The following is a 26,606-nucleotide window of genomic DNA, read 5'->3' as shown; positions in this document are numbered from 1 at the left end:
CTACACAATGGGCTACTTCTTGCTGGCTCCTTGGTGAGCCAAACAACCGTTCCAGAGCCCAAGTATCAGGAGTCTGTAACACATGACACCAACCCTAAGGATAACGCACATCCTGCTGTAAGTTGCCCAGTACCCTGTCCATTTCCTAGAGGGAGACAATGGTTTGGCTGCTCTACACCCAGAGGAAGGAGAGTCTGTTAAGATGGCCCATCTCCTCCATACCATCCCATGAGGGGGTCCTCTGGTTTATTTATCACATGCGTATTAAAGATACGCATCTGGTGAGTGCGTATTTTTACTATTTTTATTACCAGACCACTGGATCGTGAAGTCACTAACAACTCCTGTATCGATCACTCATCACGAACTGTCACCATTTTATTAATTTATGTTGAATTTTTAATCTTTTTAGTAATTATATTCTTTTATTTGGACTGGAGTACATATTGATCTTAACATATTTTATTGGAGTATACACCTTTTAGCGCTGCACTTTTTATACATATGCTTTACACCACTACATTCAACACTTTGCATTGCATTTGGTGATGTAAGGCTTGGATGCAGCTGCTCGGCAATGGAAACCCATTCCATGAAGCTCTCTATGCACTGTTGTGCTAATCTGATGGCCACACGAAGTTTGGAGGTCTTTAGCTATTGACTGTACACACAACAGGTGACTTCTGCGCACTGTGCGCATCAGTATATGCTGACCCCGCTCTGTCATTTTACATGGCCTACCACTTCGTGGCTGATGTTGTTGTTCCCAGTTGCTTCCACTTTGTTATAATACCACTAACAGTTGGCCGTGGAATATTTAGTAACAAGGAAATGTCATGGATGGAATTATTGCACAGGTGGCAACCTATCACGGTACCACACTTCAATTCACTGAGCTCCTGAGAGCAACCCATTCTTTCACAAATGTTTGTAGAATCAGTCTGCATGCCTAGGTGCTCGATTTTATACACCTGTGGCCATGGAGGTATTTGGAACGCCTGAACCCAATGATTTTTAGGGGTGTCCCAATACTTTTGGCAATATAGTGTATATGGGATGCAGTCTATGTGCCCTAGTCATTTACAGTTTATTCTTGTATTGTTTGAGAATACTAGACCACTTAGGTGATCACTGGTGTTTTTGGATAAGGTAATCCTAAATCTGTAATTCTGCATTTACTTTAATTAAAGTGGATACAGTGCCAAACAAATATATGATGAAAGGGCTGTTTGAGCTAGCTGAAGGAAAGGGAATAGGAATCATGTATGAAAGTCCCCAAGTTACGTTATATTCTTACTTAAAGTACACTGCTCAAAAAAATTAAAGGAACACTTTTTAATCAGAATATAGCAACAAGTCAATTAAACTCATGAGATATTGATCTGGTCAGTTAAGTAGCAGAGAGGGTTCTTAATCAGTTTCAGCTGCTTTGGTATTAAATTAACAGGTGCACTAGATGGACAACAATGAGATGACCCCCAAAACAGGAATGGTTGTACAGGTGGAGACCACTGACATTTTTTTCTCTACTCATCCTTTCTGACTGTTTTTCACTAGTTTTGCATTTGGATAGGGTTAGTGTCACTACTAGTAACATGAGGCGATACCTGGACTCTACAGAGGTTGCGCAGGCAGTCCAACTCCTCTAGGATGGCACTTAAATACGTGCTATTGCCAGAAGGTTTGCTGTGTACCCCAGCACAGTCTCAAGAGCATGAAAGAGATTCCAGGAGACAGGCAGTTACTCTTGGAGAGCTGGGCAGGGCCGTAGAAGGTCCTTAACCCATCAGCAGGACCTGTATCTGCTCCTTTGTACAAGGAGGAACAGGATGAGCACTGCCCAAGCCCAAAAATGACCTACAGCAGGCCACTGGTGTGAATGTCTCTGCACCATAAAGCTTGATTGCCATTGAACACCAGAATTTGCAAGTCCACCACTGGCACCCTGTGCTTTTCACAAATGAGAGCAGAGTCACCCTGAGCACATGTGAAAGGGTCTGGGGAAGCCTTGGAAAACGTTATACTGCCTGTAACATCGTTCAGCATGACCGTTTTGGTGGTGGGTCAGTGATGGCCTGGGGAGTCATATCCATGGAGCGATGCACAGACCTCTACAGACTAGACCAGCCTATCTCAACCAGCGTGTCCAGACATCCTGGGATGCCTTGAGGTTTCTTCAGGGGTGCCTTGGCAAAATGTCTAAAAATTGCCCAAAACATGTATACAAGCCAGCTGGAGGAACAAGCCTGCTTTTTAGTTACACAAAGTTGCAAGTTTTCATTGCGCACAATTTCCGACCTTCTAGCCGCCGGTGTCCTAACAACCAATTACATCATCAGTTAATAAGGAGGATGTCTGCTGCCTGCACAGCATCCTAGTTTGACCCTTGCCTGCCCCTCTCCATCAGTGCTGGGGTCACATTAACTCAGTGATGGAGAAAAACTGAGGGGGAAAAGAAACACTGGAATACTAGTCAGTACCAGTATGCAAAAGTATGTTTGCTCTGGAAGAATAAATTGCTTAACGTTGGGTCTCCTACATGTGTGGATGTTGCTGCGTTGTATAAAACTTTTAGAATAGTTTTTCACATTTTAGAATGGGATGCCCATTTAAAATTCGGAATAGTCACAAGGCACCCTTTAAAATTATGGAGAGTCTTGAGGCACCCCATTCTAAAATGGGGTGCCTCAAGGCTGTCCATAATTTTAAAAGGTGCCTTAGGACTGTCCATAATTTTAAAGGGTGCCTTGATTGAAAAAAGGTTGAGAAACACTGGACTAGACAATGGCACCCTGCCTACCATTAGGTATCTGGATGAAATCCTTGGACCCATTGTCAGACCCTACGCTGGTGCATTGAGTCCTGGGTTCCTCCTGGTGCATGACAATACCCGGCCTCATGTGGCAAGAGTATACAGGCAGTTCCTATTTGTTCTGAACACCATTGTCTTTAACACATGCAGTTGGGAACAATCCAAAATTTTCAATAGAGGGGAAGTACTGGAGAAGGGTAGAGGTCTTTCAACAGAGAAACTTGTTCTAGTGACAAAAAAAAGGGTATTTCCCTCACTGTAGAGAGATTTCTTCTTACTGCCTGGATAGGAAATGTAGGGAAATTTCAATAGGATTCAGATAGCAGAAAAAACTCCATGCTCTATCCACAATGGCTTTAAAAACATGCACATTTGCTTTACTAAATGGTTAGTTGGGAATTTCTCCTGGCCTAGTGTTTGATAATCTCATAATCTTCCCACACAGCCGACATCTAGATTCTGCAGGTACCTTTGTCAATGTGGATACCTTTGAACACTCACAGTTGAATATTTGAGTGGAATGATTCTAGGAAACAATTGTACAAAGTAATAATAGTAATGAATAATCATCCACTGCAAACACTGATAACAAGAAATGGAAGAATGTCCATAAAGCACAGTAAAAGTCATATAAAGTATCAGATTAAATAAAACAAAAGTAATGCAATTTAGTAAAGTTCAGAAGATGATGACTTACAGAGGAGTTGAGATTGGCTTCTTGGCTCTGACTGGATGGTTGAGTGCCAGTAAACTTATCTTTGATCCTGAAGATAAAAAAAATATGTGGGATACTGTTAAAAGGACCAGTAAACCTATGTTTCACTTTATTATGCATACCTTGGACTACTATTAAGAATCTTTAAAGAATAACTGAAATTTCATATAAAGTACAGTTGTCGTAACATCCTATGCTTTCTGATTAGAGTTATCCTCCCTCCCCTGCCTCAGACGTATACTTCTTCACATACAATGGTCAAAATATACTTGTTGGCTATGTCTGCTCAGTTGATTCCCAAAAACTCCAATATTACCCACGTTTCTCCCACTTCAAGTAGTGGCCCCATAGAGGTCTATGAAGAGCTTGGCCAGAGGCAAAAAGACTTCATCTGTGGGTTGTAAATACTGATGCTGGTTGCATATTTGAGATGCAGGGGCACATGCATCTGGGGTGGACTATATTTGATTAGGGTCCTAGGCAGTTATAACAGCTAATCTTTAAAGTGAACCCTCTACAAAGTCTGGCACTCCAAACTGAGCAACCAAAAATCAAACGAGTAAATAAAAAGATAAAAGCGGTTGACTTTAAATGCAAAACTTACATTTTCTAGTAAGCTTTACTTGATCCTATCTCTTTTCATCTCCAAGGTCTCCCCATTGCCTAATTAAGCTGTCCATGACATTAAAATGGGCATTAAAAAGACTAATAGGCAGGTAGGATAGGGCAGCGGTATATTAGACTTGAACTGGAAAATATAACTTCAGCTATCTATATCTCTGAATCCACAGATCATTTTGGCATGTTGGTTCTCACCAGATGTAACTGCTGGTTATGAATTCTTCATCATGTGCTCAGTTTGGATTGACCAGTTTTGTGGCAGGTTTACTTGAAAGTGTAAGTGCATTTTACTTCATCAAATGGCCTCCAACCCTCCCAGACTCATACTGAAAGTCAAAAATACTACCTCTCAATGACCAGTTGGTCCAAGGCAGCCCATGGCCACACACAGTGGCTTTGGCCTTGGACTTCTTTCAAGCATGCTCCAGTTCTCATAACACAAATTGTGTGCATATGTAATTCCATGTTTATGGGACATAAAATTGCCTGTACTGACCATTTGGAAACTTGGGTACTGCCCGAGGGCCCGGGGTCAGTAGGGGGCCCCATGAGATGCCCCTGGTACCTTTTTCATAGGCTTTTTTGAGTTTGGGCAAGGACACAGGGGCCCCATGATCCCCTATTGCCTGGGGGCCCCATGAGTTGTCAGTCCGCCCCTGCTCTGAGCTGCATGCATGTACCATTTAGGGACCATTACTTCCCCGGGAAACACTGTGCATATGTGCACTTAGGACTATGGGGGCTGAAGCATGCTGAAGTGAAAGCCTGGGCTATGGCGTGCAAGCAACAGTTGTTTCTGGGCAAGTAGGACCACATGAGGGAGAATTTTTGTAATTAACTGTGAAAATATCCTCTATTGGGAAGCAAGTTCCTTAGCAAATGTGAGTTTGCACTTTAAGGAGAAATGTGTTTTACGTGAGTTCTGAATACAAGGATGAGAATGGAATTTCTATCTCATTTTTTAGCATAGAGTACATTTGTGAATGGAGACAATATGGTAGCTTCCTCACCTTCTTGGTTGGTCTGCACGGTTCTCCATGGGTTTGTCTGAATGCTGAGATGCTGCTGGGCTCCCAGAGTCTCCCCACCAAGCTGGTGGAGGTATTATAGGCACTTTTGTAGTAGAATCCAAGGTAAGGTTACTGATGTAGAAAGGAAGGGTGTTAGATAAGACATAACTACTTACATAAATATACATCTAGAGTGTATGGTCACTCTATACATTCTGTCCATACAGCTCTGTTTTTCTTAATTGTCTAGCTTCCTCAGTTATTGCCTTTTAAATTTGATCAGATCTGTTTTATCAGTTGTGATAATGCTAAATGGTGTCTAATAGAGGAACACCTGAGGATGGTTGTGTTTTCCTGTCAATTCTGTGGTTTGCTAGTCAGGAATGAATGATGAAATGTGAAGTCAATGGTGTAAAGAGTTACCTACCCCTTCATTCTTAAAAAATAGTTGATTCCGCTATAGCTGTGATGATTGCAGCCTAATGGTTCTCATAGCTATGGTCCAGCTATACAATAATATCCTACCCTTTGAAAGCCTGTTAGTCATATTTAGACATAAGAAGTCCCGGTGAACCAAATTAAATATAAAATGCACTGAAAATATGTTTGTTAATAAGCCCTGCATTTTGGGTGCTCTGACATCTGGTAATCACGTGATTGTTCCAGGTCAGTGACTCATCAGGTAGTAAAAGAAGGACTATGATAAAAAAAAAACACAAACCAGAAAAATGATGCCAACTTCCATATTGTTACCTTGATTTTAAACTATCGGATAAAAACCCAGTTTAAGTAACTGTCTTTCTTGCCAGAACTGGAGCCAGTCACCCGAACTAGACAGCATAGTGATATCACTTTGTTCTACTGCAGTTAAAGTGGCGTTCCACTCAAAAGTGGAAGCTCTGCTTGTTTTCCTCCTCTCCACTCCGTGGCCATATTTTGCACTTTTTGGGAGGGGAGCAGATACCTGTTTTGACAGGTCCCCGCTCCCACTTCCAGAAGTTCAGCCCGCCCTCCTTCCTCCCACAGTCTTCTGGGACACGTCACAGGTCCCAGAAGACTGCCGGACGAATCGGGGAGAGAAGAGGGATAGAAGGGACAGCCCAAGAGAAGAGAGAGAGAGAAGGGACGGCCCGAGTGAGCACATCGCTGGACCCTTGGACAGGCACGTGTGTTTATTAAAAGTTAGTAGCTATAGTTCTTTTAGCTGTTGACTTTTAATAACCTAAACAATGACTGGAAATCCGCTTTAAGAAATGTAGCATGATAACGTACCTGGCCTTAGCCTGCTGATATGAAATCTAAAATATCAGGGAGCATCACCACACTGATGAAGTCATATAGTTCAATTCACAAAGCCTAAACACAGATAAATATCTTTATTTTAACCATGTGACTGTCATTTCCGAATTTAATTGGACTTAGCTGGAAATAACTGTCCCTTTTCTGAAAATACCAGTCTTTATCCTGGTGTGTAAACATTGTGAATTGAGCCTATTGTTGGCAAGCTCCCAGTGTTAGACTGACAGTCAAATTGGTTCACATTATTGGACCCTCCTCTTCCATTCAGACTCATTCTATGTACTGGATTGAAAGAAACTAACATTAAGGCAGATTTAAAGTGGTTCTAAAGGCTCAAGGTTTTTTACCTTCATGCATTCTATGCATGAAGGTAAAAAAGCTTCTGTGTGCAAGCAACCCCCCTAATACTCACCTAAGACTCCTCTTGATCCAGCAATGTACACTGGAGTCTTGGCTATCCTGGGACTCCCTCCCAGAGGGGCATTCTGTCCGAACATGTTGCTAGCTTTCCACAACATGTAGGAACATGGGATAAAGTACTACATGTACTTTTTCCCTTAGGACAGAGATCACTGTAATAAAAAAAGCATGGACAGTATTTAATGGACATAAAAATACAAACATGACCCCTTTTCTAATGCAGGGCATATGTTGTGGTGCACCATAGTGTGGATGTGTTGCCCCCTACTGTAACAGTGTGTTCGCAGTGCTATTCAAAATGAATGGCATGGCAATACACTATGGTTCATCCTCCAACATGGGGTAGGTAAATCGAATGTTTTAGGGCCGGTTCACACTATAGAAACGCAGTCCAGATGCGTTCCAGATGTGTTTCCGTATGCGCGTTTTTGATGCGTTCCAGTGCATTTTTTTGTGCATTCCAGTTCATTTTTCCCCTCTTTTTCTTCAATTTATAGAGGGACATGTGCAGTCCAGTGCGTTTTTGATGTGTTTACCACGTTCCAGTACAGTTCTGTGCAGAAAAAATACAGCCTGTTCTACTTTTTTTTTCTGCAACCGGAATGCACTAGAACTGCAAGCACTGATGTGAACTATGACATTGACAACCATAGAACCTACTTTCTGTGCGTTTTGGATGCAGAAAAATAGCAACTGAAATGCATGTAGTGTGAACTGGCCCTTACTGCATGTTACTCTAATGCATAAGAGTGAATGGCTCTAAATGTGGAAAGATTTTATTGAGCAATTGTTTTCCTGCATTGTCATAGCATTGTGAATCGGGTTCATGCATAACTTTTGATTAGTCTGTTTCATAAATGTATTAACGATACTAAAGGATAGAGTGCATGAATCTAGGTGCAGCTCAGTCCCTGAATTAATGAAATCTAACAAAAATGCTCATGGGCGTGACCAAACCCAATCCGAGTGAGATGTAGAAAGATATATAGGATGAGGCGGGCATTTTTACGAATATTAAATGAAAGAAAAAATCCAAACAGTGTGTAAAAGCATAAAACCTGCCAAGGTTAGCCCACAAAAAGTAAAAGAGTGAAAAAGAAACTGTAAAGTAACATCAGAAAACAGAAGCAGCCAGATGAGGAAAAACCATAAACAGGTTTGAAACCAAGATGAAAGAAGAAAAAAAAAAGAAAAGCCAAAGAAAACTGCATGGTTGACCTTAGCCTACTTATTAAGTAAAAAGAGAAAAAGCAGGAACACCAGCGTGTCTGGCAGCCATAACCAACAGAGATGTCCAAGTACCCCTCCCTGAAAATCCCTATAATAGCCCCCGGGGGGGGGGCAGCAAACCAGCCATCCAGCATCATACAGGGGAGGAGCAAGACCACATCCGTGGCCTCCACCGACAGAACAGCAGAGAGAACGGCGCCTCTAAGATGGCGGTCAGACAAACTGCATAGGTGGCTGGGCGTGATGACGAGCGATGTCAGTGATGTCATCACACCAGCACATGTGGGTGCATGCTATTGATTATTATACATTAAAGCAGTAGTAAAGGATGAAGGTTTTTTACCTTCATGCATTCTATGCATGAAGGTGAAAAAACCTGTGTGCAGCAGTGCCCCCAGCCCCCTTAATACTTACCTGAGCCCCATCGAGATCCAGCAATGTGCACAACAGCCTCGGCTGTCCCGGGTCTCTGCTTCCTCATTGGCTGAGACAGCAAGCAGGAGCCAATGGCTTTTGCTGCTGTCAATCACAGCCATTAAGCCAATGAGGAGGGAGGGGGTGGGGAGAATCCTTGGGTCCGTGTGTGAATCGACATGGAGCAGCGGGTGCCCTCATAGCAAGCTTCTTGCTGTGGGGGCACCCGACAGAATGGAGGAGCAAGGAGAGCCTGCGGGGACCCAAGAAGGAGGATCAAGGCTGCTCTGTGCAAAACCACTACAGAGCAGGTAAGTATAGACATGTCTCTTACTTTACAAAAAAAATAAATAACCTTTAGTATAACTTTAATGATATGGTTTCTCTGCAGATATTTCTGTCAGTATGATTACCAATTCTCCTGAAGAAGTGAACATTGCTTTACGAAATGTGCCGAGATTCATGACATTGCCTGCTTACTTTTATGTGCTCACAGTGTTTTTTGTATGAGAAATGTACATCAGTGAATATTTAGGTTGCTTATCTGTCTTTCTACCAAGTTGTTTTTAATATAGATACTGTATGTAGAATGTGAATAAAAAATATAATTTTTTAATACTGTGTTTTTTCTTTCTGGCATAACTCTTCAAAAGTCCCATGGGCATATAGAGATTTTTTTTTTGTTCAGAAATGTACTTTCTTTAGATATTCTGCTGTTGACTTGCTTGAACGTGCTGGAAACAAGTCTTACTGTATGACACAGCAAAGCTTCAGGTCCCGTCAATAAACGGAGGGTGTGACATTCCTTACATTTCTTTGTAGAAAGAATGAATATTTCCTTGAATAGTAGCAGGCAATCGGGCCTGTGGCAGCAGAAGTATCCCACACCACCCAGGTCGTCCAACTAAATGGTATACCCCATGTGATCAGAAAAGTTATTGGTCTACAGAACATCCCATCTCTTTCAGACATCTTGGTGCTACTTAGCAAACTTTGGCATTGCTGTGAATGCTAATTTCCTGGCCGTTGTGCCTATTCTGTGACTTTATGAAACCAGCATGTAGTCAGTGAAGTCTAAATGAAGTCAGAAATCCTGTCTAGGCCAACAATTCATAAATTGTTATAGCTATTAGAGAAACATGGCAGCCAGGTAACTAGCAGTTTCAAAAGGAGAAATCAACAGTGCCAGGTGTCCACTTTCTCTCAATATTGTACAGGTTTTCCTACCAGCGAAGCAGTAAACCTGTACCCTGGTGACCTCACCTTTAAATGCTGTTCAGGTGAAAGCTGTAAAATATCAGATGTTCTCAATCTCCCCAGCAGAGTACAGACACAACAAAAATCTAACAAAGGTTCTAACACTTCCCTAGTTTACTCAGATCTAAAGGAAAAAGGAATCGGGGCTATATTAAATATATAGGCTGCCATTGCTGACCACCTGCTTTGAAAATGCTAGTTGCCTGGCTGCCATGCTTCTCTAATTGTTTTTATACTTTCCAAATCTCGAACTTGGAATAAGTACAGTGGGGATCGAAAGTTTGGGCACCCCAGCTAAAAATTTGTATTAACGTGCATAAAGAAGCCAAGGAAAGATGGAAAATCTCCAAAAGGCATCAAATTACAGATTAGACATTCTTATAATATGTCAACAAAAGTTAGATTTTATTTCCATCATTTACACTTTCCAAATAACCGAAAACAAAAAAATGGCGTCTGCAAAAGTTTGGGCACCCTGCAGAGTTAATATCTTGTACTGCCCCCTTTGGCAAGTATCACAGCTTGTAAACGCTTTTTGTAGCCAGCCAAGAGTCTTTCAATTCTTGTTTGAGGTATCTTTGCCCATTCTTCCTTACAAAAGTCTTCCAGTTCTTTGAGATTTCTGGGCTGTCTGTCACGCACTGCTCTTTTAAGGTCTATCCATAGATTTTCAATTATGTTGAGGTCAGGAGAATGTGAAGACCATGGCAAAACCTTCAGTTTACGCCTCTTGATGTAATCCCCCGTGGATTTCGAGGTGTGTTTAGGATCATTATCCATTTGTAGAAGCAATCCTCTCTTTAACTTCAGCTTTTTCACAGATGGCATCAAGTTACCATCCAAAATTTGCTGAAATTTTATTGAATACATTTTTCCTTCTACTCGTGAGATGTTCCCTGTGCCACTGGCTGCGACACAACCCCAAAGCATGATTGATCCAACCCCATGCTTAACAGTTGGACAGAGGTTCTTTTCATTAAATTCTGTGCCCCTTCTTCTCCAAACGTACCTTTGCTCATTCCGGCCAAAAAGTTCAATTTTAACCTCATCGGTCTACAGAACTTGTTTCCAAAATGCATCAGGCTTGTCTATATGTTCATTTGCAAAGTTCAAACGATGATTTTTGTGGTGAGGACGTAGAAGAGGTTTTCTTCTGATGACTCTTCCATGAAGACCATATTTGTACAAGTATCTCTTTATAGTGGAATAGTGTACCACAACTCCAGTGTCTGCCAGATCTTTCTGGAGGGATCGTGCAGTCAAACGTGGGTTTTGAATTGTTTTTCTCACAATCCTGCGAGCTGTTCTGTCTGATATTTTTCTTGGTCTTCCAGATCTTGCTTTAACTTCCACTGTTCCTGATGACTGCCATTTCTTAATTATATTCCGAACAGAGGATATTGACATCTGAAAACGCTTTGTTATCTTCTTATAGCCTTCTCCAGCTTTGTGAGCGTCAACTATTTTCAGTTTTCTAGACAACAGCTTAGAAGAACCCATGGTGCTGATTGTTGGGGCAAGGTCAGATGAGTCTGGGCATTTAAAACCTTTGAGATTGACATAACCTGGTCTTCCCAGACGATGATTGAGAACAATCCATGACACTGGCAGGTCACAGCTTGGCAAAGGGGGCAGTGCATGCTATAAATTCTGCAGGGTGCCCAAACTTTTGCAGATGCCATTTTTTTGTTTTCTGTTATTTTGAAAGTGTAAATGATGTAAATAAAATCTAACTTTTGTTGACATATTATATAAGAACGTCTAATCTGTAATTTGATGCCTTTTGGAGATTTTTCCATCTTTCCTTGGCTTCTTTATACACATTAATACAAATTTGTAGCTGGGGTGCCCAAACTTTCGATCCCCACTGTATATATCATGGTTCTGGCTTTACTCTGAATTCATTGACTACATGCATTTCTATTCCAGTTACCCAGAAAATAAAGAAAATCAGAAGACTTTTTTGGAGGGAGGAGAGCAACAGTAACCTTTGTATTTATTATTATGGGTATGTATATAGCACCTACAGTTTAGGCAGTACCCATGCTCTCAAGGAGTTTACAATCTAAGGTCCTTACCTCACTTACATCCACAATAAGGACAATTTAGACATGAGCCAAATAACCTACAAGCATGTTTTTGGATTGTGAGCAGAAACCAGAGTACCCGGAGGAAACCCACACAAGCACAATGACAACGTGCTGTGACGGAACACCTGTGACCCCAAGAATGCAGCCAGTGAGGAGAAATAATTGCTTTTACAGCCTTTATAGGTGTAAAAGCAATTAGTGTAAAAAAATAAAAATCTTCATCACCCCCCACAAGTAGTACAGTGTCACTATAGTGACACTGTACTGCTAGGGTGACAGTATGGTAAAAATAAATAAATGATATAAAAAAATAAAAAACTTTTTTTTTTAAATTATGCTTTTTGGTTATAAACTAATTTGGGTTATTTTTTTTACTAAAATGATAGATGAATACATTTTGGCCAAGATTTATGAAGAAAGATTTCATTTATATAGCAAACAATAAAAATCCCAGTGGTGAATAAATACCACCAAAATAAAATTTTACCTGTCTAAAAAAAAATACTAAAAAATTCATATGGGTACAATGTTGCATGACCACGCAATTGTCATTCAAAGTGTGATAGCACTGAGTGCTGAAAATTGGCCTGGACTGGAAGGGGGTGAAAGTGTCTGGACTTGAAGTGGTTAATAAACAGATTTGAACAAGAGTCCTCAGCATCAGGTTGTTTTGAGCAGATTATATCAACATCTTTTTAGAGTCTCTGATTCTAGGAAGGGAGGGGGGGGGGGGGTTAAAGCCATCAATGCTGGTTTGGGCACAGAGACCCAAAATCTGTATCCTGATCCTCCAGTTCTCAGAGTCTGTGTGTTTTGGGGAGTCATGGACTTGAATCCGAAGTAAACTACTCCACAGTTCCCCCCAGGGACACACAGACACACGCCAGGGCCATGGTCAGTAGGAAAGAGGCTAGCCTGCATTCCCCTTCAATAGTCCCTGTCCCGGTTGGGTTTGTCACATATACAAACTTCATGCAGGTAGTGTCCTGGTTGGGATTCAAACCAAGGAACAAGTGCTGACCATTAAGCCACTATGCTGCCTAGTTTGTCTCCGCACAGCTTTACTTTACTGGCTTGTACTACTTTCACTGCAAGTATATAAAATTATCATCTAAGGAAGTTTTAAATTCATTATAAAAAATATTAATGAATGTATTACTGTATTTAAATACTGGGCTCTGACTGGAATGATATCAGTCTCCCGTTCAGTCTGGGATAGGGAGGGGAGCTGATCTAAGCCAATCAGACTCTATTGCATTTGTGCTAACAGAGAATGTGTTGACAGGAGGAGAGAGAAGAGAAAGAACTGCTTCTTCTTCATTATCCAACTACAGGCTGATGCTGATTAACATACCAATCTATGTTGCTTTAAGTGGAACTAAACCCATCAATTTAACAGTTAAAAAAAAACAGGCGTGGTAATGCTAATTGTTGTGGCAGCACCCAAATATTGCAGAGTTTCCCTTTAAACTTTATTATGTCCAGAATTTACCTGGTATCCCCAAAGTTGCCACTACACTGTCACATTTACTTGTGTTCTCAACCAAACTGTCAAACAATCAAATGGCTGCTGTCATAACTGATTACGTACAGCACTATGACAGTTGCAGATCAAACAAAGGCTAAGATGGCAGCTTCCTTGGCTGAAAAAGATAGGAGGGTTTAGCTCTGCTTTAACTTGAAGTGGAATTCCAGCTTATACAGAACTAGTATGTCCCCTCCCCCTTCTCCAGCAATGCTAACTAACCTGTATAAGAAATATGTATACACTAACCTGTTTTCAGGCTGCTGTAGTCCAGTGATGTGATCTCCCCTATGTCAGCCGGCATGGCTTCAGAGGAGAGGAGTGAACGCTCTGACAATGGCTAGTAAAGTCTGGAGCGATGGTGTCACCATAGTCTTCAAAGACCCTTTGTTCTCAGCACTCCCTCCTCTCAGATGCAGCCACCGCAGGCTGACACAGGTGAGCCAGAGTACATGACTGGAAAGGAGCAGCCTGAAAATAGGCAAGTATATACATCTTTCTTATACAAGATAGCCAGCATAGGTGTAAGGAGAGGGGAGTTGTAAGGCTAGTTAGTTGTAAGATGGAATTCTACTTTAAGCCTTGAAAATCATTCAGAAGTGACATTAAAGTGATTGTAAACCATACACAGGGTGACGTGACTAGCCTCAGATGATATACAGAGATGAAAAAAATTATCCTACATAAGTTGTACCTGTTTATCTGTATATTCTCTTCTCTACATCTGTTCAAAGCGCTGAAATGTTAAAGCTTGTCTGAGAGCTCAGAAAAAAGGGGCCTGAGAGCTGAAATTACACTCTGCAGAGCTCAGTGTGGTGAGCTCTAGGAGCTGATTGGAGGGACGAGACACCCCCCGCCCCCTCCACACAGCTCACAGGAAAAGAGCTGAGGCTGTCAATCTACTGGAGGTCCCTTCCCTGTCACCATTTTTCTCTTGGTGTCAGGAAAACCTGTCAGAAATTATTCCTGCTGATAGCAGAGGAATGACGCAGCAGGCAGAAATGACACTTTGTGCTCTTAATTGAGACAAGTACACACCATAGGGGGATATGCTTTGTTCATATTTCATGTCTGAGGTTTACAACCACTGTAGCTATTATACATAAACAGATCCATTCAAATTTAATGTTAAAGCTGTAAACTGTAAAAGGGATAAATATTTTCTTTGTGCGCTGCATTGTTCATGCAACAATTAGGCAGGGAAACACACCTAAATATATACAGTACATATTTAAAGATACTCACCTGGTTTGTGCTTTCTCTGTGTATTGAGTCTGTAAAACAAAATTAAATAATGAAATCTGAGTTACTAAGGAAGATATTAAATAAAATGTATATTTATGTTTTGTCCCTAAATAGTGAATCTCCAGGCAAACAACTAAACATGCAGTTGAAATACAAATGCACAGTTAGTGATTTATAATTCTGTAGACAATCTTCTTATATACACACATTATCCACTGCACAGACAGACAAGGGATAGGTTCCTAATTAAGGTAGAACTATGGCCTCTAATTAAAAAAAAACGTGCTGCAGCAACAAATTTTAAATGCATCTGCATATCTCAGTTTTCTCTCAGTCCTCCTAAAAAGTCCCACAAGAGCCTGCTGATCCTGCCAGTGAAGTCCACCTACTACAGCTTCCTGTGATGATTTGTCAACATTGCTGCGCTGTTCCTAAATTTAGAGCAGAGTTACTGTTCCTATGTAGGCTGTACAAATGAAAAAATGTTGCAGGGGGTGTGGCTATCAGCATTATTGTGGCAGCACCCAAATATTGCAGAGTTCCCATTTAAACTCTAACATTTCTGGCAACTTCTATCTGCAAAAGCAAGGTCACCAGCTCACTTCCTCCCTCCCTTATTTCCTGTGAATTAATGCATTCCAGCTTGTAGCCGGTATCCTTATCTGTAGCTGTTATTAAAGGCCATAATTGTTGGTATATACACCATGTAAGAGGCTTTTGAAGGCACTTAGCTTTACAGACACTGTCTGGCTAAGTCCCAGCTGGTAAATAAAAGCTTTGTTTTCCTCACGTTTGTGCCCGGAGTTTACCTGGTATCTCCAAAGTTGCGGCTACATTTCCACTACTAAATCACAAGCCAGTAGCTTGTCAATCAGCGCCTGGCCACACCTAGTCCTGCACACTGCTTTCTGTATTAACAGTATTGCCTCTTGCTGAAGCCCTCCTAATGTGAGCTGCAGTGCCTAAGAGGGAGGCTGTGTGAGACCCAAATGAAGGGAGATTTGGCTCAGGGGTGGTAGAGTAAGATTTACTTTACAAGGCTTGTACATCACATAGTAACAAGTTTGGACTGTCATACAGTCTTGAAATTGTACTGTATGCAATTTGTTTTATGTATTGATGGTAATATAGCACCATCAATTTACACACTACTCGATATTATACATTCACATCAGTCCCTGCCCTCAAGGAGCTTATAATCTAAGGTCCCATATCTCATATATACTAGGGCCAATTTAGGCAGAATCCAATTAACCTATCAGTATGTATTTGGAGCATTGGAGGAGACCAATGCAAGCACAGGGAGAACATGCACACTCCATGTACATAGTGTCCTAACTGGATTTTGAACTGGAGACCCCAGTGCTGCAAGGTACTTCAGTTTCCTGTATTATCTCTTAGGATATAGTGTTGGAATCCAGCTGCAGCAGCAACTCTGAAGACAGCTACAAATTGCCAGAGAAAGTAAGCAAAGAGGTCTGTAACTGCTACAAATATGTGCTACAGAGTTGCTGGTGTTCTAATTCGTGATATAGCATAAGGGCCTTGTAACACCAGCAACTCTGTAGCTATACCATGAATTAGCTGCGTGATTTTACTGACTGGCTGAAAATACAGTCTTTGGGCAGGTAAAACTGAGTACATGTATTTTAAATGTCTATTTAAAGTGACACTAAACTTTTTAAAGAAATTCTATTCAAGCGTATATTATTAACTCAAAAAAGTACCCTCTCTCACTCCCGGCCACCTCCAATTCTCCAAATGTCTTTTTTTTTTCTGGGATGTGTAGTGTGCATAGGGCAGTGCCCATGATTGCAACTAATATGCACTGCTTGATCCAAACAATGGAAGCGAGAAAGAAAAGAAGAGGTTTCGGAGCTCACAGAGGACTTTACAAGGAGACAGAAAACCACAGCTAGAAACAATTTCATGACAGATTACAGGGGCATTAAAGCGACTAAAGGTTCAGATTTTTTTTAAATAAACATGTCATATTTGCCCACATGGAAGAAAAATATATTTGAAATATATTTTAAAAATATTCCTCCCAAATATATTGACATATATTTGAAATCCTACAATTTTGGCCATATTCAATATATTTCAATATATATATATATATATATATATATATTGAAATATATTGTATGTTGAAATGTGTTTTATTACAAAATATATGAAAGATATTTTTAAAAATAAATTTCAAATATACTGTATATCTTTAAAAAAACAAATCTAAATTTTTGGAATGCATTTACAAATATATGTAAAAATATATGTTAAAAATACTTTTTTATATGTTAAATAAAATCTGAAGAATATATTTAAAAAATTGTAGCATTTCAAATATATGTCAATTTATTTGGGAAGAATACTTTTAAAATATATTTCAAATATATTTTTGTTCCATATGGGTGCTCGGTGCAGTGTTTTTGCACAGAGCAGCCCTGATCCTTCCTTTCTCAGGTCCCCTGCTGGCGCTTCTGGCAAGTCTTCCCTGATGGGCAAGTTTCTTGCTTAGGGGGCACTCACGTGTGCTTGCTCCCAAGCTGCCTCTGTCTGCTCCCTTCTCAGAGAAATGCATTGTAACCAGCATGTACAACATTTGTTGCCTTCCTTCCTTAATAAGGGCAATAATTGCCACCTGTTTTTCAAAGAATGAATGACCTCAGTAATAGAACTCCAGACTCCAGTAGTAGAGTAATAGAAATCCAAGAGACCCAACAGTCATGACATGCATGCTGCTGATTCTGTGTAAATGAATCACTAATTGAAAGGGGCATGTTCAAAATAATAGCAGTGTGAAGTTCTATTAGTGAGGTCATTCATTCTTTGAAAAACAGGTGGCAATTATTGCCCTTATTTAAGGAAGGAAGGCAGCAAATGTTGTACATGCTGGTTACAGTGCATTTCTCTCTGAAATTCTGAGGAAAATGGGTTGTTCCAGACATTGTCTAATATTCATTTTCTTCAATTTCTTTAGAAGAACAACACAAATTTGATATATTTTTCTTCATGTTTTGATTTGGAATAGAATGTGTAGTGTTCCCAATGCATTTGTGTGTATGGAAATAAAAGCTATTAGAAGGATTTTGATCTTTACTCACTTTTTTCAAAACACTGCTATTATTTTGAACACGACTGTATATATTTATATATATATATATATATATATATATATATATTTAACTCTATTACATTAAAACTGTTCCTAGAAATATGCCCATCTTTAGTCGAAACGTTTTGTGGATACACTTCTTCAGGGATGGGCCGAGCATTTATGTTTTCAATTCTCAGAATTATTCCATATGCAACAGATTATTCCATCTATAAAGGAAATAGTAACACAGTAATAGTACCTTGATAATAATAAACTCTGTAAGTAAAGATTGATCAAATACACATCAAAAACATATAATTCCATAAGTTTAATGCTTACATAAGATTTGTCATGCATAAAATCAGCATGTAGGTGACATTGATAATGCATGTCTGACCTTTGCATTCATGGCCCAGAGGGTCTCAACCACCAGATATTGAAAATATAGCACAATAGCACCACAAGAATAAAGGGCCACCAGAAAAACGTAGACAGAATTTCCACCAGAAGATCCCCACAAATACCAATGAGTATAGGACTACTCCTTTACTGATATATAGTGTGTCTGCTTGGTTGGTTTATTTAAGGTGAGAATCTTTACTTTACATGGGGTTCAAATAATAAAATGTATGTATTTATGGTTGTTTTCTGCTAGTTTCTGTCTTAGAATTCCCCCTACAGGCCATAAAAATTTCTAAGCTCCCTTAGCGGTATTTGTGGGGATCTTCTGGTGGAAATTGTGTTGTGCTTTTTTTTCCCAATATCTGGTGATTGAGATCCTCTGAGGCTGTACCATGAATGTAAAGGTGTGTTATCAGTGTCATCTTTTTTTATTATATATTTATGATTAGTTTCATTTACTTACAAAAATTTGAAAATCCTTACATAATATCATAACATTCATCAGTGTTATCTATGCGCTAATTTTGGTCATGACAAAACTTATGAAAGCAATACACTTCTGGAATTATGTGTTTGTGATGTTTATATGATCAGTCTTTCCTTATGAAGCTTTATTTTTCTCAAGGTACTAATACTGCATTACTGTTTCCCTTACAGATGGAATAAGCTGTTGCATATGGAAGAACTGAAACACTATATGCTCAGTCCTGAAGAAGAGACGGATCCCCGAAACACGTTGACTAAAGATGGGCATATTTCTAGGAAATGCTTTTATGTATTAGAGCTACCCTCTGTGCACAGATTTTATGGGGGTGTTATGCATGACACAATAGAACTTTTCACAATATGTTTGTATAATAAAAACTAACCTTTTTTATCTAAACAATGTCATTTATGCACAGCTCTCCATATTTCTCTGGAAGCACATTGAAAGGCCTCAACCACTATGTACGGTAGATACTTTTTATTTCATTTGTGCTGTGATAATGTATGGATTAGTGCAATGCGGCACCATTCATTTTATTTCAAATATTTTTATGAAGTCATTAAGATCAAATGATACATTGTGACCTTAACATTAAAAACAAGACTGAAAAATGTGTACAGATGTTCAGGAGGCAGAAAGTTGAAAAATAAATACAGATATACTTTAGATAGTATCACATGTCTGGTACACAAAGGTTTTCCTACTTTTTTCATTTTAGTAACCTTTCTTTTCCCTTTTTTCAGTGATTAAAGCACTTCACTCTCTATTCCTTAATCATTTAATCCTTATGCTGCTTGCATTAGTAAATATATAGGAAAGTATATCATGTTTACTTGTTTTAAACCTTTTTTTTTTACATTTCTTCAATTACTTTCTGGTTTCCTGCTTAGGCAAATGATGTCATACATCCCAGCAGTCTTCAGGTGGGGAGGGAGGGTTCTCAATGCCTGAGCTAAGATCAGATAGATTCCAGGAAGTAAATGCTACATGAATCATCTGCCCTTACTCAAGATGGCCACTGCCAGAAATGCTAGGGGGGGGTTTAAAAAATTATTTCTCAGCAAAATAAATCATGGCGATATGGATGGATGGGGGAGTTTGATTTAAATATGAACAATGAATTAAATAGAATTTTTGGTTTGTGGTGCTCAGGTGCAGTGCAGTTCCACTTTAGGTATTAATGATATAACATAGTTAACATACCATGAAACAGAAGATAACACTAGATTTTGGGTGTGGATAAAACTTAAGCCAGCCACACATGGTTCGAATCTCGGCCGTTTCAGCAGGGACAGGCTGAGTTATGAACTATCTATGGGTAGGCTGATTGTACTCAAGTCGATCCATCGATCAACTTGGGTGCAACCAGCATGTCGGACTTTAACACGAATTTATTGCTAGTGGCTATAGCCATTAGCAAACAATCACTGTGTCCTTCCAACAGGGATGGCTCCCTACGCCCATCACCACTCGCCACGAGAACACAATAGCTCCGCGTGAGGGAGCTATTGTGTTGATGGGGGAATCGAGCGTTTTCCTTTCCTGCAACCACAGGTTGGAATAAAGAAAATCCCATCATCTATGTCCTGTCTAAGGGTAAGGAAAATTTCCTCAAAGTCAAGCTCCACCCAAAAGGGGAATTTCCGCTTTAAGGCCTTGTCCCCTGCTTCCCGGTAAGGATTGACACCTTGGGGGAGCGGGTACCCGCTTTTGCCGCAGAAGCGGAAGTTGTCCTCCCTCCCCCCCTGTAGTCTTCTGGGACACGTGACAGATCCCAGAAGACTTCGGGGCCATTCACAAGGCACAGTGCTACTCACGCATGCGCAGTGGGCACCCGGCTTTGAAGCTGTAAGCCACACTTAAGATGCTGGCTTCGGGTAGTTTGGACAGCTGGTGAAATCGGCTGCGGTGAGTACAATGCTGGATCAAGGGACAGGTAAGTGGCTGTTTTTTAAAAGTCAGTAGCTACAGTTTTTGTAGCTGCTGACTTTCATTTTTTAGATTTTGACTGGAGCTCCACTTTAAGGTTATTATTTAACTTCATTATGCTGAAGTAGGTACTTGGGCTATGAATAGCTGTAATAATATTAGGCACGGTTGTGGTAGAGTAACATATAAGGAAAGGCTTCAGTTGTAAGGTATAAAGATTGTGGAACATCTTTAATTGCATAAAGGAGTCATTGATCACCATGTTTGCAGGGACCAGTAGCTGAGCAATGGGAAGTTTGCAGCTAGTACCTTGGAAGTTCTTTGCATTATGTTTGGATAGCACTCCAATGAACCTTCTCCAGTGCACCTGTATTGTAGCATACCACAAAGCATGAAAGTGCATTGCAGTATAAAAAAAAAGGGTCATGTCTGATTTTGGACATGCTGTGTGCATTGGCAGCCTATTCAGAATAAATGGACTGCCTTAGCACAATGCATGTTAATACACAACATAATGGGGGGATTTACTAAAACTGAAGCACTCAGAATTTGGGGTAGCTGTGCATGGTAGCCAATCAGCTTCTAACTTCAGCTTGTTCAATTAAGCTTTGAGAATAAAACCTGGAAGCTGATTGGTTTCTATGGAGAGCTGCACAAGATTTTTCACTCTCCAGTTTCAGTAAATTATCTCTAACGTGTCTGCACAAATCTAAATTGACTCCTTCCTAGAATAACCTTTCGACCAAATAATTCTCAATTACATTTGCCCAAATTGTGAAGTCCAAGTCTGATCAATCAGACTGCAAGAAAAAGTAACGTATCTAAAGATTTGGAAAATAAATGTTAAAATGTTTGCAAGTTAGTAAAGTATATGAGCAGGATTATGAAATATGTATGAGATACAGTATATTCTACAGCCATTCATGCATCAGGAATCTCCTGTCTCAAGCAAATTATTTAATGGAAGACACAAAATGGGATATATCCATTATAATAATATTTCTGGGTTCTGAAGATAAGTGCTTAGATATAAATTTACTACAACACTATATTGCATTTTCTGATGTTTGCCTTCATTCACCTAGTATACCTTTGTAACACAACTTTGTAGTTGTTGCAGTTGCTATCTTTTTTAACACAAAAAAATAGCTGTCCTATATGGGCTCATTCACACCAGATGGGTTGAGCTGCACTGGGCAGCCTTGCCCAATACAGCCCCAATGTATAGACAAGGCAAAAAACCTTGTTCCCAATATGGCAGCTTACACCACTGTGCTGCAGTGGTCTACTGCGTCATGCTGTATATTTTGGAAAAGAAGAAAATTTGGTCACACACCAGAGGCTTGATGAAAAATACAAAAAATGTTTATTGGTCCATAAAACCAGGGCATACAGTACCAGGACTATGCTGGCTGGTCATATACTTGATCATGTCATTGGTTATGATTAAGCATGTGACCGTGTGAAATGCGTTAACAGCCAGCATAGTTCTGATGCTGTATGCCCTGGTTTTATGGACCGATAAACATTTTTCATATTTTTCATCAAGCCTATGATCTGCGACCATATTTTCTTCTTTTCTATATCAGCATGGTGGCAAGCCAGGGTCTGCACTTGCATGAGGTTTGAGTTCTTTGTTCCACCTTAGTGGTACCTGTTCTCTTTATTGGATGCTGTACATTTTCCCAGCACAGCATGGCTCAATGCAATTGACCACATCACACTGTGACATGGACTGTAGAACTGAATGATCTGACATTTCAATAAAGTCCTAAATAAAGGTTAGAGTTCGATACGTTGTTTATCTACACGAACAGTCATGCATTAGAGTATGCTGCTGGTGTGACCCAGCCTTATGTCTGTTACGCCCCAAATCTGTTTAATGCATTGTCATCACGATGTATTTTCTGAATGGTCAGTTGTAACTCAGGTTGTACCAAATAGAAATGACCATACAGTACATGATATACAATAATTGGTTTCCTTTACATTATAGAGGTTACCCATCTTCCACAAAAACCGTATTTGCAAACTATGACCTCTGTTTTGAAATTAGAAGAGGAGTTGTATTCTGACAGCGGGATTCCTCTACTGCCAGAATACATTGATCAGAATTGCAGCCGATTGCGCTGATCGAACCCAAACTTTCCAACAGTCCTGTTCTAAAGGAGTATATTACTAGGTCAACTCCTCTGGAACAGGAATGGCCATAGATGGCTCAAAATTCATCTGGTTCCTGCTGAACTGGCTGGATTTCGATCCATCTATGGCCCGTTTTAGTTGGCCGACAAAACAATACACTACTTGTGAGGCCGATATCTTCTATCAACAGCTGTTAGGCAGCGAGATAAAGGAGGCTGCATCAAATACAGATATCCCACTATTAGTTAATCTACAAACCACTATATTTAATATAACAAAACTATAGAAGAGAAAGCAATTAAAAATATTAAAGTTTTCCTTTAAGGTAACACTGCAATAATGACTCAAATGTGTGTCCATTAAAAACATACTAAACTTTTCCTAGAAAATACACCTGGTAGTCGTTCGGTGTTAGGTATACCTTTATGAACTCATGATTTTTATTGGAAGCTTTAAAAAGACAATTTATGATTACATGACCCTGTGATCTTAACACCTGTCCTTCTCCTGGATATTTAGAGAATATTCACACTATTAGGAGAGCTGTCACAGCGATCTACTGCTGCGACAGCTCTCTGTTGCTGGCTGCGCTAAGGGGCAGTGTGGTGCGCAATTCAGTGCATTGCACCACTTTTTTTTTTCTGTTTGAGCTTTATTTGAAGTGTACAAAACGTACACTTCATTCACTGCAGTGTCGGGCTTCGCTGCCCAACATTGCAGTGCAATTCAGGCAGGTGTTCTGTGATAAAATGCAGCATGTCTGTATTTTAGTGCAGCACTAGGCTGCATTGCAGTGTGAATGGGACACATAGGAAACAATTGGCCCCAATTGCTTGCAGATCAGTATATCAGAAGATGTACCTTCAGCTGTTCAATACATATAGTATATTACATATATATTAGAAATCAACAGGTTGTTATTAAGTCATAAAATGCCAGCTTGCTATAGTATAATATCCTTGTGGCTATTAACCTATAAGAAAGGTTTATGCTAAGGATGGACCGATATCGATAGGAGTGCTGATACTGAGTATTTTCACAAGTACCCATACTCATGAAAATGCTCCCGATCCCAAACAGATACTTTGCGGTGCGATTTGCGTCTATACATAATGTATGGACGCAAATTTCACCACAAAGAATAGCATGCAATTTGAACAGAAATGCAATTTCTGTCCGAATCGTAAGTGGTTTCCCCACTGCTCCTGTGTAAACCCAGGCTTGTCATAGCCTGAGTTCTCACAGGAGCAGTGTATGGACGCAAACTGCACCGCAAAGTATCGGTACTCGTACTCGCAGATACTTCCTGTTATAGGGTGACAACAGTCTGCGCCTCTTTTCCAATGGTACCCCTGAACTGTCACCCTGTCACATGGCCTTCTGATGGAGACTACAGGTAGCGATCCAAACACACATTAGGCAAGTATGTCACAATCAGGAGACCCACACTGACGTTCTGCAGGGATTGCTGGAATGCCTACATGTAGACAAGAAGTGGCTGCAGAAGATCAACAGCATTAAGAAAGCATAAACAAGTTGAACGAAAAACGTTTTTAAATAAAAATTGCAATTGTTTTATAATGTGTGTTAGCAAAGTAAACACCATTCATTAAGGCCCGTTTGCACCTATTCAAAAACGCATCTGCAGGGAGATCACATGGTCTTTTTGACCATGCGGTTTCCCTGCGGTTCCCGCACCCACGATCGCGCTGTGGGCTGAGATGTGTGGGGGTGCCATTCAGCATTAAAGGCAGCCCCGCACATCTCACAAGAGCAGCAATTTCTGCACCTGCAACCAGCCCGCAGTATGCGGGCTAGTGTGAACCAGGCCTTAGGGTTTTTACATCTACTTTAAAGCCAACCTCACAGAAAATGAAAAATTCACCCTTGCTATGGGCTCCCCCCTCCTTCCCCCACAAAGGTTGATTGTTTGTTTAGTCTGGGGACAGAGGTTTAAGAAGAAACACTTTATACCTTGCTCCAGCAGGCTCCCTCCAGCGCTGTGTTGGGTCCCCCTCAACTGCCTCTACAAACTTCGACTGGCTCCAGTCACATTCCAGCCTCTACAGCATACAATACAGAATTAATGTCTCTGTATTGTACGTGATGACGTCAAAGCTATGGGGAGGAGGAGAGCCTTGTAGCTGGCTGGATTGGGCTGTAAGGTAAGTATAGCTGTTTGTATAGTAAACTCTAGGCAAAACAAGCATTAATCCTCCCCTCTTTGCAAGGATGGATTTTTTTTCCTGGGGTTGGGCTTTAAACTCTATCTATATATGTACTGAGATAACATAATTTCAAAGACATTGTAAACTTCAAGTTAGTTTTGTTAACAAATATATTAACATGCATTCCTAATGAATTTAGTATGCAGTATTTATTTACACTATTGTGGTGACTGTTGGCCCTATTAAAGATTCAGCCCACCTTTCCTTTTGGCGCTCCACTTAAGGCACCTTCTTTTTTATCCCTCTCTTTGTGATCCAGTGGCTTTCCAACATTTTCCTGTGACAGCCTCCAGCTTGTTCTTCTTGGTTGGTGACCTATGTTTGAAGCACTTAGGTTTGTATCCTCTCTGTCTCCTCTGTGTCGTGTTGAGGAGGTCACAGAGTCCGGACTGGTACTCTTATCTCTCCTCCTCCAGGGCTCAGGGGCATCCACACTCACTTTTGCTTTTGTAGCAGATCCCATTTTTCCTTTGCCTTTCTTTCTCCCCTCCTGATGTTCTGCTACAGAATTATGTTGGTTTCTTTTTCCTCTGGAACCCAAGCTGTCAGTACTGGAGTTCTTCCACTGCTCACGATTGCCTAGATTCTGCCTTTCTTTAACTCCTAATGAGTTCAGGTTTGATGGGCTTAACACCTGGACAGTAATTTCATCTAGAAAACGAGAAAATCTCTGCTTCTCTTTAGTGACTGGTCTTTTGTCTTTACCTTCTTTCTTTCTGGCTTCTTTTTCCACTAATGCCTCCATTGATTTAGCTCTTCGACCTCCATTTTTTAAAATTCTTTTATCCTCTCTTCCACTCTTGTTGCTGGGACCAGCCTCCTTTGAATCCTCTAAATGGCTCTTTTTAGCTGATCCTGCTCTACTTCTTACTGGAGACATATTATCTATTTCTTCTCGGACAGCCTTTTTGGCGTGTAAAGCATCTTGCTTAAGAACAAAATTCCTTTTGTCTTCATTTCCTTTCCCCTTTCCCAGCGATAGATCGTTACAGGAACGTGAATGGGGAGCACGAGAGTTGTATCCAGGAAACTGTCCATGGACTCTGAAATTAGATTCTGATGACCATTGGCTTGAAGAGGAAGAAGGTGAGGAAGAAGATATAGATTCTTTATAGTAATGGTTCCTGCCCCCCTCCCAGATAGATTTTCCTTTAGAACTGCTCTTGGATGGTCTCTGGCTGCTAGAATGGGGCAGTGGTGTGAAAAACTTCTCCATAACCTCCAGTTTTCCAGCTGCTACTTCAGAAGTACCTTTGTCCTCCCAAGATGTTCTAGTTTCTGGCAGTCTGATTCTTCTTCCCTCTCTCTGAATGCTCATGGTTTCTCAAACTCACCCTGATGCTAGTAGAAAGCAACTATGTTTAACCTTGTCTGGGATATCTCAATATGAGTAGCATACTGATGCCTACTGACGTCAGGAATGTTTCACAAAATCACATGGGTGGAAAATGTAGCCCAGCAGGCATTAAATGATATTGATTATTTCAGTGAAATGGTCCTTCAGGCACTACAAAACTAGGAAGCAATCCATTCCATTATCAAGAGAAATACAAAACGCAACTATCTGTGAATATGTACTGTGGCATTTAATCAATAAGCCATAGCGCATGAATGAGCACATGGCACAGTTACGTAACATCTGAGATGATGACAGCTTTACAGAAGCAAACAATCATTATA

General features: G+C 40.4%; 1 protein-coding gene across 1 annotated transcript in view; it reads right to left on the bottom strand.

Moving 5' to 3' along the window:
- LOC149445698 (uncharacterized) overlaps window positions 1-26,244 on the bottom strand; it is a 41,524-nt gene extending 15,280 nt beyond the window's left edge. Inside the window, exons 1-4 of the mRNA XM_089653613.1 lie at window positions 25,126-26,244; window positions 14,639-14,667; window positions 5,159-5,290; window positions 3,510-3,576 (exon numbers count right to left, since the gene is read on the bottom strand). Of these exons, the coding sequence (XP_089509739.1) occupies window positions 3,510-3,576; window positions 5,159-5,290; window positions 14,639-14,667; window positions 25,126-26,244 (1,347 nt within the window). The remainder of the gene's footprint in view (window positions 1-3,509; window positions 3,577-5,158; window positions 5,291-14,638; window positions 14,668-25,125) is intronic.
- Between the last annotated feature and the right edge of the window lie 362 nt (window positions 26,245-26,606).

This window comes from Staurois parvus, unplaced genomic scaffold (assembly GCF_062004578.1).
Source record: "Staurois parvus isolate SC_StPar_1 unplaced genomic scaffold, SC_StPar_1.0 ptg000715l, whole genome shotgun sequence".
NCBI classification, from domain to species: Eukaryota; Metazoa; Chordata; class Amphibia; order Anura; family Ranidae; genus Staurois; species Staurois parvus.
This window is presented reverse-complemented; position numbering and strand designations above follow the sequence as displayed.